Here is a 16,204-nt window from a genome sequence, read left to right on the forward strand (position 1 = left end):
TTTCACCCCTGCTCCACCAGCAGCTCTGGCCCTGCCTGTCTCCCTGCCTGCTTTTCTCCCTTGGTGCCTCCCTGCCTCTTTTTGTGAGGTCTGTTAAATGATGCAAAGCTCTCTTCTGTGATGCTCTGAGATGTTTCCTATTCCACCATAAACATGTCTGGAAAAAGCCCTATATGAACAACTGATGCTCCAAAACATGTCGCACCAACTCAGCGTGTGCGCCTCTATTCTGGAAAGCAACTCACACTTTTACCAAAAAGAAGTGCTGGGAAACCATAAATCTAGGATGAGAACATGCTGCATCTGGTCCCCTTGCCCCTGCTTTCTGCCCTGTTGCCTGAGGTGCCACCCCACTCCCACCTGCCCCACCGTTCCCCTCTGCCTGGGGTGGAGGGAGGATGTCTGTCTCACACCCCTCTGCCTAGCCTCCTACCAGCACAAAGGGAGCTGGTATCTAGTAAGTTTACTTAATGAGAACAGAAAACAACATATAATGAGCAATGAGACCAAAAGGCATCCCCACATGGCCAGGTGTGGCTGGTGACTTCCAGGGGCTGCAGGGAGCCATGATGTGGGCTGACATCAGCAAAGGGGCTGATTCCTGCTGCTACCTAGTCTTATTCCTCTGCTGGGGGCTTCCTCCTCAAGAGCACAAAAAAATGATTACCTTTTTTGTGGTTGTTTTCAGGTGGCTTTGATCCCTAAGAGGTTTTTCTCCTCCCTAGTGTCACAATAAAGTACCACCCAGCCAGGTGCATCTCCACAAAGGATTTTCTGCAATGGATGAACTTCTATCTTACAAGAGATGGCCTCTGTGAAATAGCTAGTTCACAGTCATTTTTGGTGTGCTGTGTGTGTGGTGGTTTTTTTTGCTTTAATTAGTTTTAACTTATGCTAACAGTTCTCCGGAAAACACCATTAAAGCTTACCATGAAAGCTGTAGTAACCTTGTGTGATTCTCTTGATAGAGCTGCTCCTGGGAGGGATCCACAGTTTTGTGGCTCAGCCCAGCCCATCTCTGGTTTCTCTCCCTCTGAGTCACAGGGCTGTGTCACTGAGAAGGTCATGGGACTGCAGAACATACCAGTGGCTGGATTTGGGGTTTCCTTCTTCATAACCTCAGCTGACACCTCTTCTCCCTCAGCAGCTTCCTGCGGGTTTTTATAAAATCCAAGCCATATGCAGTGTTGATGAACCATCCATTCAATACTGAGGTTCCTGGGAAGCATCCCTTCAGTGTGGATATCACCAAGTTCGGTACCCATAGATCTGTTTCCATAGTAACTAATGTGCTTCAATGAGATGGGGGAAATCAGAGGAATGTGAAAGGCACAGACTAACACTGGAAGGGAATAAGTGGAACTAACATCATGCACAGTGGCTTGGAGCACACCACAGATTTTATGATATGTGTTTTAAGACTTGCATGGTTTGTGAACTGTTCCTTTCCTCATGAGACATGCGGTTATGCCAAAAGCTTGGCGATGCAAAGTAAAATGGTACCTCACACCACTGCACACATACAAACCCAGTGTCAGCTTATATTTATTCACACACTCATGAGCACATGGAGGCAAGAGGAAAATGAGGTTTTATTGGCTATTTCAAAGACAATTGTCATACCAGTATTTTATGGCCTGTGGAGAAGCAAACGTGCATTCATCTGACCCTCCTTCCTCATCCCTGCTGTGACAATGGAAGCCTTCAAACAGTGGAAAGGAACAGGACTCCGGCAGAGAATCTTTCCAGCTTCTCATCTATTCCATGCTGTCACAAATGCCACCATCAGTGGGTATAAAATAATGTTGCTGCTAACACATTCTTATATGTGCTGTATAGAGTCACTACTGCTCATCTATTTCTGCTTTGAGCTGTGAGATCTCATGAACTGGACAGAAGTGTATATTCTCCTTCAGCCATGTGGTATAACTCAAAGAACATGCATGTTGGTTAAAAATATATCTGAAATCCATTTATGATATGAATCTAAAATCTTGCACATCACAGATTGTATGGCATGACATGTATTCCTCTGGAAAGCAAATGTTCAGAATTCTACTTCTGCACAAATAATCATTTGGAAATCAGGAATGATCAGTTCAAAAAGGCACAGGAAACTCTGCACTGGAATGTTTGTACAAGTAGTGTACTAGTTTGTCTGACAGCATGCCTACTGAGATGTCTTGTCCTAGGACCCAGTAAGCTCAGAGACAAAAACACGTAAAGCAAGATTCATATCACCTAAGTTTAGCTGGGTGAAGATAGTTGTCTGAGTTAGTCCTCTAGGCTCCGTCTTTAATTAGTAGATAGTAACAGATGTCTCCTGTTGGTGACTCACTTCATCTATTTTAGGTTGCCCATTAGAGATTCCTGTTTCTGTCCCTTTATTAAGGAAGAAGACTAATGAATGATTGCACTTTAAATTTAAAGAGCCAAAGGTTGGTGAGGTGAAGCCCTCCCTGATATGTACACCTAGTGAAGGTCAGAAGGCAAGAACTACAGAGAAAGAGGAAGTCTGGCTCTCTGGTCCTTCTCCCCATCCATAAAAAGGGGTAGCATGTGTTTGTCATCCCTGAGGTGCAGTATGGGTGGTGTTTGCATAGTTACACATTTCACCCTCCAGATACACCCACTCTATTAGAGATGGCCCCTGCCCAGTGCTAATGCTGTACTGGTTGTGGGCACTGGCCAGGACAGCTCTGTGGGGTGTGGGTCTGGATTGTGCTACCCCATTGATGGTTTGAGAGTGTGGAAAAACCACAGGAGAGGAGCCATGATGCAGCATTGCTTAGTTTACTGGTGGAGGTGTAGCCAGGGCGCAGAAAACAGGACCCTGTTACAATGAAAAGGCACAGCGACCAGTGTGACATTATGTCTGGTCGATAAGGAAATGACTAAGAAATTTGCTCTAAGTTGGGCAGCATTCTGAGAGAGGGCTGTGACAGAGTTATAAAGGAAAACCCACATGGGCAGTGAGATCTGGGGCACACACAGAACACAGCTATTCTGGGCCTGCTGAGGCTAACAGCCAGACCCACCATTTCCTGGCAATATGCTCAGGAGCACTTCTTGCCACTTCTTGCCTCCACAGCTAAAACAGGTAGGAGCAGCCTAGCTGGGAACATCACACAGTGCAGCCCCATCTGCATGGTCCTTCTCCTTCTGCCTGGAGCAATGTTCAGGAGGAAGAACCAAAATCCCCCAGAGATTTGGCAAGACAAGGAGGAACCAAACACCCTCTGGAGCTGTGTACGAACGAAGTGCTTTCCACTTGCTCCCTGTGGTGTTTTCCAGGCTTGTCCATGTTTCCAGGGCATAAGGATGAGCAGCTCAGCAGGAGTTACCCTCTCTCAGCACCCTTGAGCCCTGGTGCACCGAAGGGAAAGAAAGCAGGTAGCTGCCAAGAGCTGAGTGCCTCGAGGATGCATGAGGTGCACAAGGAGGGGGCAGCCTGGCTGGTATTGTTTCCTGATGGTGAAGAAAACCAGAACGCAGCCCACAGAGTGCTGCTACCTTGCAGCAGCTAGGGCTTTAATGCATTTTGCCCTGTGATAAAGAAATTACACAGATTACAAGTGAACATGGAACATATGATTCATACAGCCGCCAGAGCACCGGCCCCTCCATTCATCAAGCCTGGAACATGCAGCTCATGCTGCTCCAGCAGTGGCTGAGGTGAAGCAAAGGCTGCAGGCCCCGCCATGTCTCTGGAGAGCTGTCTGTCAGGCTCCATCTCCTCCCGACTTGTGTTCCTTCTTCCTAAACACGCATCACAGGATCCTGTACGTGATAACACGACACGGGGGATAAGGTTTGGGAAAGCCAGGCGGTTGCGGGATAGCTACGGGTGCTCCCGGTTCTGGCGAGCCGGCCTGCCGTGCTGTGTGAGCTCCCTCTGGTGCCTGCGGCCTCCCCAGTGCCCCTGGAAGCCATCAGCATCCTCCTCCTCTCGCCTCGGCCTGCCGTTGTCTCCCAGTGCTGTGCTGCAGCACGAGTACCTACAGTAATGCCTAAACCCAGACTTGCTGCCTCTCTGATGAAAATAAGGTATTGTGGCTTATGTATTAAAGTGCTATGCAGAACAGATAAAGTGTAGCGGGTGTCCGAGGGAAACTATAACTTGCTTTATTTGTGTAAATGAAAGTAACATCCCATTTGCAAAGGTGTGAAAGTTTCCTCTAGTAACACTGCTGTGGTTAAACCTGTATTCAAAAGAAGTATTCTGAAGCTACCTGATTTGCTTCTGAAATGTGCATAATTGAAAGTATTACTTATTTTATTGAAGATGCAGGAGCCACATTCAGAGAATTTGTATAACTCCACTTATAGCTCAGGTATGTCCACACACATCAGCTGATTTAGTGCTAGGCAAATGGACAGTTCTTCTTACCCGCAAGCACTTTTGCTTTACAATAGCCACATGAATTTGGAGACTGCAGCAAAAATCCAATGAGGTTTTGCATCCCTCTCAGAGTTTTACCTGGTGTGAGAGAGCCAGATAAGAGCTGAGAAACTGTAGTAGAAGCTCTAATATTTGATTGATAATTTCATTCATATCTGATTCATTACTTGATTTTGTTGTCATAGAAGCGTCAGGATCTATCAAGGACTCAGGTTTTAGGTTTCAATTAAAACACCATTGTTTCACATGATACCATAAGAAATAAGTAGCTCATTGTTCAGGTGTGAAGGAACAGACAGCTCATAATCATGTTAGGGCAAATTAATTTTATACCTGCTTGTCAGCCGAGATATTGATATTCACAGTGTTCCCCAGCAGAATGTAGCATTGCTGTACTAAGCTTCAGTGAGGGTGGATTAACCCAAGGCAGGTTTACCCTGACTTCGGGCAAGTCTGAGAGCTTAATCTGCCCCCACACCTCAAATATTTGTCTAGCAAAGCCATATGGAAACATAAGATTTTATTGCCATTTCCCTCCAACCCTCTCACCCAAGTCGTGTGCTATCAAGCCTTTGTTGGGTGTAATTAGCTCCACAAGTAGGCCAATGACCTTTGGGGCAGTCCTGACCTCTGTTAATGCCATGGCCAAGTGATAAAGCCTGAACTGCTGCAGGAGGTGGTGTGAGCTAATATGGGAGCTGGGCACTGAAAGATATGTGCCTACGTATGTCCTACTTTGTGTTGCAATTACAGGTGGTAGCCAGTGACAGAGAGGTGATGATACACAGTTTGATAAGCACATGTGCTTTGTGAATATTGCACACAGCGGATCTGCAGCAGCTCCTAAAGTCAATGCTTCTGGATTCATGCTCAACCATGTGCCCATGCCCTGAGTCCCAGAAAAGTGAGTGGGTGGTGCTGAAAAGCTGAAATCTGATGGTTTATGTGCCTGTCATTAGAAGACAGAACTCTTATTTCTAGCTTTACTTCCGCTTCTTGTATGCTTTTGGAAGAATTCGTAAAAGCACATTTTTCAGAGAAATGCATTGCAAACTTCCTTTGTTTACAGCTTGTATGAGTATCTGTGAATTAACTCCTAGAAGATGGTCTGTGAGAAGGTATTTTAACTTGTGTTTGATGGTGAGACTTGGGAAAACTTCCTAACCTAATCAGAACAATGTCTGGACACTGGTAATTCCCTTTTTATTCCTCATGATCTGCTTTTTATCAGAACGAATCCTTCATGTTGGAAGGGGAGACTGCTTGCTCCACTCAGTTCTCCATCATCTAGACCAACCCCATCTTAGCCTCGCTGTGATAAAGCTAGAAAGCAGAGCCCTGCACAACACTATCCAATCCCCTCAACCAGCACAGGAAAACTGCTCATAAGAAAGTAGAGAGAGAGCCCTAGAGACATTAAATATTTTAGAATTACATAGTCTGGTTGGGGTGTTTAAATGCATTCAGGGATTAACACTTTAACACTGTCCACCCAAACTCAAAATGCTAGCCTAATAAAGTTTGCAAAAGTTTATGCAAATACTGAAAGATTAAAGAAATATTATGGGAAATAGAGACCTTGAATAAGTAAAAGACTTTATAACTTGTTACAGTTATTTTGACCTTTCAGTATGTTTTCGTAAATTTTATTATGAGGCGATATTATGTTTGGAAAGATGTCTGACCTGTGAGGTAGTGTTCAGTGGGAAAGGTTGCATAAGAAGTAAAGAGCCAGCTAAGTCCCTCTTCCACACTGGGTATGGTAAATTAAATAATATTTAATTCATTTGGTTTCCAAACTCATGTTCTTCTCCATGGCCCAGCATATACACACATGCAGAGCAGCCATGAGGTTGTAAATTGGTGCAGTTCAGAAGGGAAAACAAATGATCAAATCCTTTTTTTTAAAGCAGACAAAGCAGAAGGTTTAGAATACAATGACTGACATTCTTGTCAAGCAAGACCACTAGGCCAGATGATGTTTTAGGCCTCTGAGCTTGAATCTTTTTCTGCGTTTGGTCAAAGTACTACCAGTGTCCTTGCAAGTAGCATCTGCTGACAGTGCTTCTTGGCTGTAGCTTTGTGTTTGGTTTTCTCCATGGTTGTGAGGCCCATTAGAAGAACATCTGGTGGTCTCTTCCCTCAATTTCAGAAGGTGCCTTCAGTGTTACTCTACACTAGTAAGAGCAATCGTTAGGCCCTTGCTTGTAGGTTGGTATTCTTCATGGGCACCTGACCTGCTCTGCTCTGGGGGTATCCCTTTGAGCCCTTCTGTTGCATTTCCTTTTGAACCAAAACTAAACGAAAAACTAAAATGGAATGATGCCCTCTAACCTTCAATCTTTCTCAGACTTAGGTTGCAGCCTATTGTCCAGAAGTTCATTTTAAGTGTGATCTTGGGATGGTAAGTCCCCTGATACTCATTTGCACTGCCTTAGTGGATACTCTGTGTCAGAAGGTAGCTGACTCTTCCTGTCTTCAAGCAGATCCCTTGCCTATTGCTGTTGGACCCTTTATGGGATATCATGAATCATCTTCAATTCATAGCAAGTCTGCACACAAATACTACGGCTATTTCCTCCATTTGTACTTGGAGACCAGGGAGTTCAGGCGTGGAAGTACACTTGTCTGTGTTTCGCAAGTCTTCATTGGAAATCTCTGGGCTTATTTTCTTTGGAGCACTCATTTCTCTTTTAGAATCATAAAATCAAAGAATAGTTAGAGTTGGAAAGGACCTTAAGATCATCAAGTTCCAACCCCCGTGCCGTGGGCAGGGACACGTCACACTAAGCCAAGTCACCCAAGGCTCTGTCCAACCTGGCCTTGAACACTGCCAGGGACGGAGCATTCACAACTTCTTTGGGAAACTCATTCCAGTGCCTCACCAGCCTTACAGTAAAAAACTTCCTCCTTATATCCAATCTAAACTTCCCCTGTTTAAGTTTGAACCCATTACCCCTTGTCCTATCATTACAGTCCCTAATGAAGAGTCCCTCTCCAGCATCCATGTAGGATACTGGAAGGCTGCTATGAGGTCTCCATGTAGCCTTCTCTTCTCCAGGCTGAACAGCCTCAACTTTTGCAGCCTCTCTTCATACGGGAGGTGCTCCAGTCCCTTGATCATCCTCATGGCCCTCCTCTGGACTTGTTCCAACAGTTCCACGTCCTTTTTATGTTGAGGACACCAGAACTGCACAGAATACTCCAGGTGAGGTCTCACGAGAGCAGAGTAGAGGGGCAGGATCACCTCTTTCGACCTGCTGGTCACGCTCCTTTTGATGCAGCTCAGGATACAATTGGCTTTCTGGGCTGTGAGCACACACTGAAGCTGGCTCATGTTCATTTTCTCCTCGACCAGCACCCCCAGGTCCTTCTCCACAGGGCTGCTCTGAATCTCTTCTCTGCCCAACCTGTAGCTCTGCCTGGGATTGCTCTGACTCAGGTGTAGGACCTTGAACTTGGCATGGTTAAACTTCATGAGGTTGGCATCAGCCCACCTCACAAGTGTGTCAAGGTCCCTCTGGATGGCATTCCTTCCCTCCAGTGTATCAACCCAACCACACAGCTTGGTGTTATCGGCAAACTTGCTGAGGGTGCACTCAATCCCACTGTTCATGTCAGCAATAAAGATGTTGAACAAGACCGGTCCCAACACTGATCCCTGAGGGACACCACTCATTACTGGTCTCCAGCCGGACATTGATCCGTTGACCACAACTCTTTGCATGTGGCCATCCAGCCGGTTCTTTATCCACCGAGTGTTCCACCTATCAAATTGATGTCTCTCTAATTTAGAGACAAGGATGTCGTGTGGGACAGTGTCAAATGCTTTGCACAAGTCCATCCACAAGATGACGTCAACTGCTTTGCCCCTGTCCATCAGTTCTGTAGCCCCATCATAGAAGGCCACCAAATTGGTCAAGTACGATTTCCCCTTAGTGAAGCCATGCTGGCTGTTACTAACCATCTTGTTGTTTTTCATGTGCCTTCGCATGCCTTCCAGGAGAATCTGCTCCAAGATTTTGTGAGGCACAGAGGTGAGGCTGACTGGTCTGTAATTCCCTCGGTCATCCATTTTCCCCTTCTTGAAAATGTGAATTATATAACCCTTTTTCCAGTCATCGGGAACTTTACCTGACTACCATGATTTTTTAAATATGATGGCAGTGGCTGCAATTCATTCCAGTCCTTCAGGACCGTGGATGGATTTCATCAGTCCATGGATTGTGCATGTTCAGTTTTAAGATGGTCTGAACCAGATCCTCTCCTACAGTGGGCCCAAGGTCTTCATTCTCACAGTCCCTGGTCTGCCTTCAAGCTTGGGTGGTGTGGTGAGCCTTTGGGAAGACGGGCAAAGAGTCATTAGAACCTCAGCCTTCTCCAATTGTTGGGGTTTTTTGTTTGGTTTTTGTTTTTTTGTTTTTTTTTGGTGTGTTTTGTGGTGTTGGTGTTTTGTGGTTTGGGTGTGTGTTTTGGTTTTTGTGGTTTTGGGGGGAAGGAATACAAGCATTTTCTGAGCAAATACTGTAGCTGCTGGTGGACATATTACTATCAACTGCATCAAGTTCTTCAAGTTATATTCCTCTTGCACTTTGCCCACCTCAAAATAATATTTGCTAGATAAATTCCTTGTCTGGGCGTATGCTGAATTTTCAAATTGATCTTTAAGATCCTGCACTTGCCCCTTGAAAATCTTCACTTTGGTCTTGGCTGCACACAGATTAAACAATATTTTTGCTAGGTGTGCAGTGTGCTTCTGCCAAACACTTTGATAGCCTGCAGCTATGGCAAATCTTTCTTTTTGTCCCATTTGAGCACAGTTTTGTCTCGTTAGGTCCTTATTCAGAGTGCTCTCTAGTAATACTGGTGCTCCAATTGCCACTTGAGCAACCTCTTCTGGGAATATGGTTACATGGCAATATTATAGTTTATCTTTGAAAGTGACGGTGTCCCTTATGCATTGCAAGCTCTTGCGCTGGTGTCCACCCTCATTCCCTTCTCTGCTCTTCTGAGCCTCTGTTATTTCTGATTATCTTGTTAAAATCTTTATAGGTGACCAACCTTATTATGTTTTTTTAATAATTTGTTGAGAGGGAAATGATGCTTTAAAGTACATTGTTTTATCTGGATTGTGTCTGATGCCTCCCTCTCCCACAAATGTCCCTATGATGCATTTGTACTTGCACAGTTTGTTGTGCCCTGGTTTTATGTTACACTTCCTATTGCTTGTGAGTAGCACTAATAGTTTTCCTTGTGATTCTTTCTAAAGCCCTTTCTTTCTAATCTTACCAGGGCTGATGATGTCACTCCCCTCTGTTCCTCTATTTTGGCATATACATTTTTCTTGCACAGCTGTTAGGACAAAGAATATTCTTTAGAGATGACATCTTTCAAACCAAACCGGAAAACAGTTGTCTGTCAACTCCTTGGCCAGTGTGAATAGCGGTGGTGGGTACAATAATATTCAGTATACAGCTGCTGAGGAAAAGTTTTTCTGCAGAAGTGTTTTCCTGAGAAACAAATGAGTCAAAGTAGTTCAAGCTCTGTGCTTCTCTGGACTTGTCATGAGAGATATGTGCTTTGTGGGGGGATTCTTCACCTTTTTACCCAAAGCATTTCAGAAAAATAGTTTAGATTTAGATTAGTTTAGTTTTAGATTGCAGACTGTTTATTTTCTTTGGGTGTTGTAAAGATCAGCCCCATTAGCTCCTTCCATTGCGCTCATTTCTCTAGAGATTCCCATTTAAAGTCTGTAGGTAACATTTCTTGCACTGTTCTGTGTGAAAGCAGAATTAAATAAATTTCCTTATTCTGATACGAAAAGTTGTCTTGATTCAGACTTCATGGAAATGAAGATTCACACAGGTGTCAGTGGTATTGGGTAATGCTTTTCATTAATAAACTTCTCAAGACCTTGCCATCAACAGCTCGGCTAAAATAGGAGTACTTCAGATTAGTGACCAAAATGACATACCTTCTACCCTTCATATCTGTTAAATGGCTTGATTAACAAGCTGTCCTTAAGTCACATACAGGGAGAATGGTGATACTGTTAGATTAGACACAGGCTTTGGAGATATTGGGCTAACTCCCACTGTCCTATTGGTAAACTTGGGGTGACCCATTATATTTTGTTTTTCTTTATCCTCTGTACTTATGAAGGCACTTGGTACTCCCTTGTTGCTCCTAATTCTTGCAATATACTAGTGGGCAAAGAACACATCCCCTGCCAGTGCATGCAGCCTGCTGCAGGAGGGAGAGGGAGTCCTGGGACACTGCTGTCAGGCTTCCCTTCTCTGTCCATACTGCCTGGCAGGGCAGAAGGCTCACTCCAAACATGTAATGTCATTTCCCTTCCTTGTGTCATTATCAGCCTTGAAATGGGGGGTATGCTCACCCTAACCAAGCCTCTGCAAATTTCTTGGTGATATTCTAATTATGATGAGAGGGCTTTTTTTTCTTACAAGAGGTGACTTTTTATATCTGAGTGTGACACTAGGCTTTAGTGCCAGCTAGACCTTTTCAAACACATTTACAATCTTAAGCACTTTGTAACACAATAAAGACTAACTCCAATTATTGGTGCCAGCAGTGTCACAGTGCTGTGACAGAGCCCACAGAAGTGGGCAGCCACAGGAGGGGGGAGGCACATGTGTGCCAGAGGGCTAAGGGTCTACCAGAGTGAGATGGGGCACAGTGAAGCTCCTCTGTGGAATGAATGTCTGGCTGTGGGCAGAGGGTGAGGCAATGTCCTGCCAGTGTGCCATGGCACAGCGAGTGCTGTCGCCATAAATCCTTCATCACTATGGCCATGGAGTGGCAGTTCATGTTTTCCTCATGTCTGTGGAACATGATCTGGGCACTGAAAGCCTTAGGAAAAAAAAAAATCATCTGTTTGCTTCACATCTCCTGTGAACAGAAGAGTCCATCACGTGTCTTATTTTAAATTGAGTACCTTTGCATATTTACGTTTTCCCTTGTTTTCTACTATTAGCACATAAAGGCATTGGAAATGCCAAAGTAGAAGCTAATTACAAGATTGTTACTCCAGTCAGAACATCTTGCAAATAAATTAACAAATTCTCTGCTATCCTCTCAGGCAGAGAGACTTCATTAATATCACCCTTCACAGATAGCTTGTGGTTGTTTTGACATGTTTTCCATATGCAAAATACAGCAATATGCTTACAATCAATACACTTTCATTTAGCCAGGGACGAATAGGGCGAGACAGGAGGAATAGCAGGTGAGATCCAGATTAAAATCTTTAGAAGGATGAGTGATGTTTCCGTTGTAATGTGGGTCATCTCCATACCTCTGATTATTTGCAAACAGTTGGGAAACCTTCCCTTTGCAGTCTCAGAGGCTTGGGAGCTTCCACAGCCTCAGTGTGTGATAACTACCAGTCAGTGAATATAAAGAGATTTGAAAATGGTTTATATAAGTCCCTCTGAGAAAACTTAACACTCAAAGGACCTCTTTAGTTATCTCGGATCTTTCCAAGGGCTTTGTACTAGCCATCTTTGCCATATCCTGTGAAGATACCTCATTAGAATGGTGGTTGGCACATACTGCTTAAAGGGGGCAGCACATCGGGACCACGTGAACCTCTTGGCTATTTTTATACCATGGAGACAGATCAGTCCCCTGAACAGCCCTATATCATGGGGGAATCAAAAGTGGTTTAGAGCTTCCTGTCCCAAAAGCACAAGAATGTTCCAAATGACTGAGAATTAGCTCTGTGGTTTATGGATCTGTCTGTGCAGTCTGGTATTAGTCTCAAAGAACTTTCCAAAATTACCCTTCGAAAACAACTAGGAAAGGGTTATAAGGAGGATGGTGCCAGCCTTTCAAAAAATGCAGTCCTGCACACAAATCTCCACAATCACCAATACATCATACTAAATGTTTATAGTGATTCGTTTAGCATCCAAAAATTCATCATACGTCTCCATCCCAGCCCAAGGAGCATTCAGCCAAGTGACATAATGAAATTTCGTGTGAACAGTTGTGATCCTACTCCTTGACATCACTTGAAAGCAATGAAAACCTTCATCCATACAAATACCATGTGAGAGCATGACCTCTCTTGGGGAGAAGTGCAGCTTGATCAGACTTAACCCACTGGAGAACTTGGATAAAGCAGATGTGGAAATCCTGGTCTGGAAAGGACCTCAGGGGTTAGAATCATAGAATAGTTAGGGTTGGAAAGGACCTTAAGATCATCTAGTTCCAACCCCCCTGCCATAGGCAGGGACACGTCACACTAAACCATGTCACCCAAGGCTTCGTCCAACCTGGCCTTGAACACTGCCAGGGATGGAGCATTCACAACCTCCCTGAGCAACCCATTAGAGTGCCTCACCACCCTAACAGGAAATAATTTCCTCCTTATATCCAATCTAAATTTACCCTGTTGAAGTTTTAACCCATTACGCCTTGCCCTATCACTACAGTCCCTAATGAACAGTCCCTCCCCAGCATCCCTACAGCCCCCCTTCAGATACTGGAAGGCTGCTATGAGGTCTCCATGCAGCCTTCTCTTCTCCAGGCTGAACAGCCTCAACTTTCGCAGTCTCTCTTCATACAGGAGGTGCTCCAGTCCCGATTATCCTCGTGGCCCTCCTCTGGACTTGTTTCATGTCCTTTTTATGTTGAGGACACCAGAACTGCACACAATACTCCAGGTGAGGTCTCACGAGAGCAGAGTAAAGGGGCAGGATCACCTCCTTCGACCTGCTGGTCACGCTCCTTCTGATGCAGCTCAGGGTACAATTGGCTTTCTGGGCTGCAAGCACACACTGAAGCCAGCTCATGTTCATTTTCTCCTCGACCAGCACCCCCAGGTCCTTCTCCACAGGGCTGCTCTGAATCTCTTCTCTGCCCAACCTCTAGCTGTGCCTGGGATTGTTCCGACCCAGGTGTAGGACCTTGAACTTGGCATGGTTAAACTTCATGAGGTTGGCATCAGCCCACCTCACAAGCATGTCAAGGTCCCTCTGGATGGCATTCCTTCCCTCCAGCGTATCAACCCAACCACACAGCTTGGTGTCATCGGCAAACTTGCTGAGGGCGCACTCAATCCCACTGTCCATGTCAGCTACGAAGATGTTAAACAAGACTGGTCCCAAAACCAATCTCTGAGGGACACCACTCGTTACTGGTCTCCAGCCGGACATTGAGCCATTGACCACAACTCTTTGCATGTGGCCATCCAGCCGGTTCTTTATCCACCGAGTGTTCCACCTATCAAATTGATGTCTCTCTAATTTAGACACAACGATGTTGGGTGGGACAGTGTCGAATGCTTTTCACAAGTCCAGGTAGATGACATCAACTGCTTTGCCCCTGTCCATCAGTTCTGTAGCCCCATCTTAGAAGGCCACCAAGTTGGTCAGGTATGATTTCCCCTTAGTGAAACCATGCTGGCTGTCACCAAGCACCTTCTTGTTTTTCATGTGCCTTCGCATGCCTTCCAGGAGAATCTGCTCCAAGATTTTATGAGGCACAGAGGTGAGGCTGACTGGTCTGTAATTCCCTTGGTCATCCATTTTCCCCTTCTTGAAGTAGTTGAGGTCAGGCCTGTATGCTTGCAGGAAGCCATACCACAAATTTCATCCCAGCTCCATCTTAGAGCTAACTAGGAGGTTTGTACTTCCTCCATTCCAGTTTAAATCTGACATTAAAATTATTGCTTACTTTCACACCCACATATCTTCAAGCGATAATGGTAAATTCAAGATGAAGCAACACATTATGACTCATTCTTTCATACACAAGCTTAAAATTTCTGTAAATGCAAATGGCAGATAGGTGCCCAACAAAAGTATAATATAAAATGCAGAGCTGAAATACAATGTATCTGGTTTTGGGGCTTCCAAACCATTCCTGTGCAGGGTGAATTTGTATCAATTAGAAAAATGAATGAAGGTACCAACTACTTAGCCTGCCTTTGTTTTCTGATTCCTACTGGGAATCTTTTGAACATTCCTACTGGGGTCTTTTGACAAATGCTCTGCCCTCCCCAGGTGTCACGTCCATGTTGCCACAAAGCTTTCCAGAAAACAGTATACAAAATCTGCTTCAGATCTCAGGGTCCCAGGTACCTTCCAATAAAGAATGGGAGTAGGGGCATATGCTGAATATGTATATGCACCCAAGTTTAGACTGCAGAAGGAAGAATGAATAGCGTGTGTAGATTCGGAGCATGTACAGCAGCCCAGCTTAGAAATTGAGTCAGTTTCTGGATTTATTGCATGTAACAGCATCAATACCCAACTTAAGGTTGCCTTCACTACTTCTTACGTCACATTAAAAAGGTCAGTGTAAGCCATAATTTATAAAAGCATTTGAAAGAAAGCCCCTTTTGAGAAAAATTTACAGTCCGAAACACTGATTTTGAAACTTCTCCTTGTGACCTTGTTTTCTCATGTCCTCAAGTGGCGGTGTCACTGGCATGAGTGCTTCCAAACCCATTCCCTCCCAAAGAGAGGGAACCACTGACCTAGAAATACCGTCTGGCCAGCAGCTCTGAGGCAACCCCTTTGCTGATTATTTATTTGTATCACGGGGAGTCCTGGAGGGATGCTGGAGGATTAGGTACCAGCAGGGTGCCTGGCAGTCGATGAGGAAGTGGGAGGGATGTGGCACACTGGCTGCAACAGACCAGCTGGCTCACAATCATGAGGCTCAGGGCAGACAGTGCCGCAGGGGGGTGTTTGAGGGAACATCAGATAGGGCAATGCTGGCTTACTGATGGGACTGTTGTGAAGACTTCCTTTCACAGAAGATGTATAGCAGGGCAGGAAGCACTTACATATTTGCTAGAAAATCTTTGCAATTATTGTGTAATACTGGGGGAACTATGCTATGACAGGTATTCCTCTGAATGATCAACATAGTACAGTCTGCTTACTTTGTGCAAGGCCTGGAAAAAGATTGGTCGGATTTTCTTTTGCACCTCTCTGCATTTTAATGGCAGCACAACAAGGTTGTTTTCAATTACAAAGAAGTGTCAGGAAGGTGATGGACATGACCAGAGACATTTTGGTAGAAATCAATCTTAATACTACACAGAAAACACTCACAGAACTCATAGTTCTAGATTGCTTCTTCCTCTAATTTGCCCTAGCACACTGCAGACTTTATATAACAAATGCTGTTTTAAATAAAAATTATTAGACTGAAAGAAAACAGAATATTTTCAAACTAATTTTGCTTGGGGAGAGAGAGACTCATAGCAATAAGATTAATGTTGGAAACAGTCTTGACTTATAGTTTCTGGTGTATAAAAATTGGAAATGGATACTCAAGTAGAGGTAGGAAACCCAGGAAATGAAATATTGAAAAAGCCGTGGGAGAAATAACAGGCAAAGGTTGAACGGAACTGGAAACTGTAATGTGAAATAGCTTTGAAAAGCTGACCTTAAGTTTAGTCACAGATGTAAAGCCTAAAAGGTCTAAAAGCCTACTGAATGGCAGGAGGAAGAAATAATTTTGAACAGTGTTGGCACTGGAGATGAAAATAAATTCTCTGGCTACCCTTAGCTGGGGGAAATAGGCAAAAAAAAAAAAAAAAGGAAGACTACTTAGGGGTAAGAAAGATGGAAGCTACAAAAGAAATATGTAAAGCTAGGTGTCATGGAAAATGTTTTGACAGAAATCTGTACTGGAATGAGGTGATCTTTGTGGAAACTGATTAGTCATTAGGTGGCTTCGGTAGTGGTGATGGGCTCACCTCTTACTGTGTGATATCTGACCAAGATGAAACATGGGAGAACATATAAGAAGTTAGCATGGAGA

General features: G+C 44.4%; 1 protein-coding gene across 1 annotated transcript in view; it reads left to right on the forward strand.

Moving 5' to 3' along the window:
* Positions 1-3,701: 3,701 nt before the first annotated feature.
* The window catches only part of CCN6 (cellular communication network factor 6), a 46,582-nt gene continuing 34,079 nt past the window's right edge, over positions 3,702-16,204 (forward strand). Inside the window, exon 1 of the mRNA XM_061366857.1 lies at positions 3,702-4,003. Coding sequence (XP_061222841.1) covers positions 3,702-4,003 — 302 coding nt within the window. The remainder of the gene's footprint in view (positions 4,004-16,204) is intronic.

Source organism: Neopsephotus bourkii, unplaced genomic scaffold (assembly GCF_033783945.1).
Source record: "Neopsephotus bourkii isolate Nb327-2 ecotype Australia unplaced genomic scaffold, CSIRO-AGI_Nbou_v1 NB_1358, whole genome shotgun sequence".
In the NCBI taxonomy this organism is placed as follows: domain Eukaryota; kingdom Metazoa; phylum Chordata; class Aves; order Psittaciformes; family Psittacidae; genus Neopsephotus; species Neopsephotus bourkii.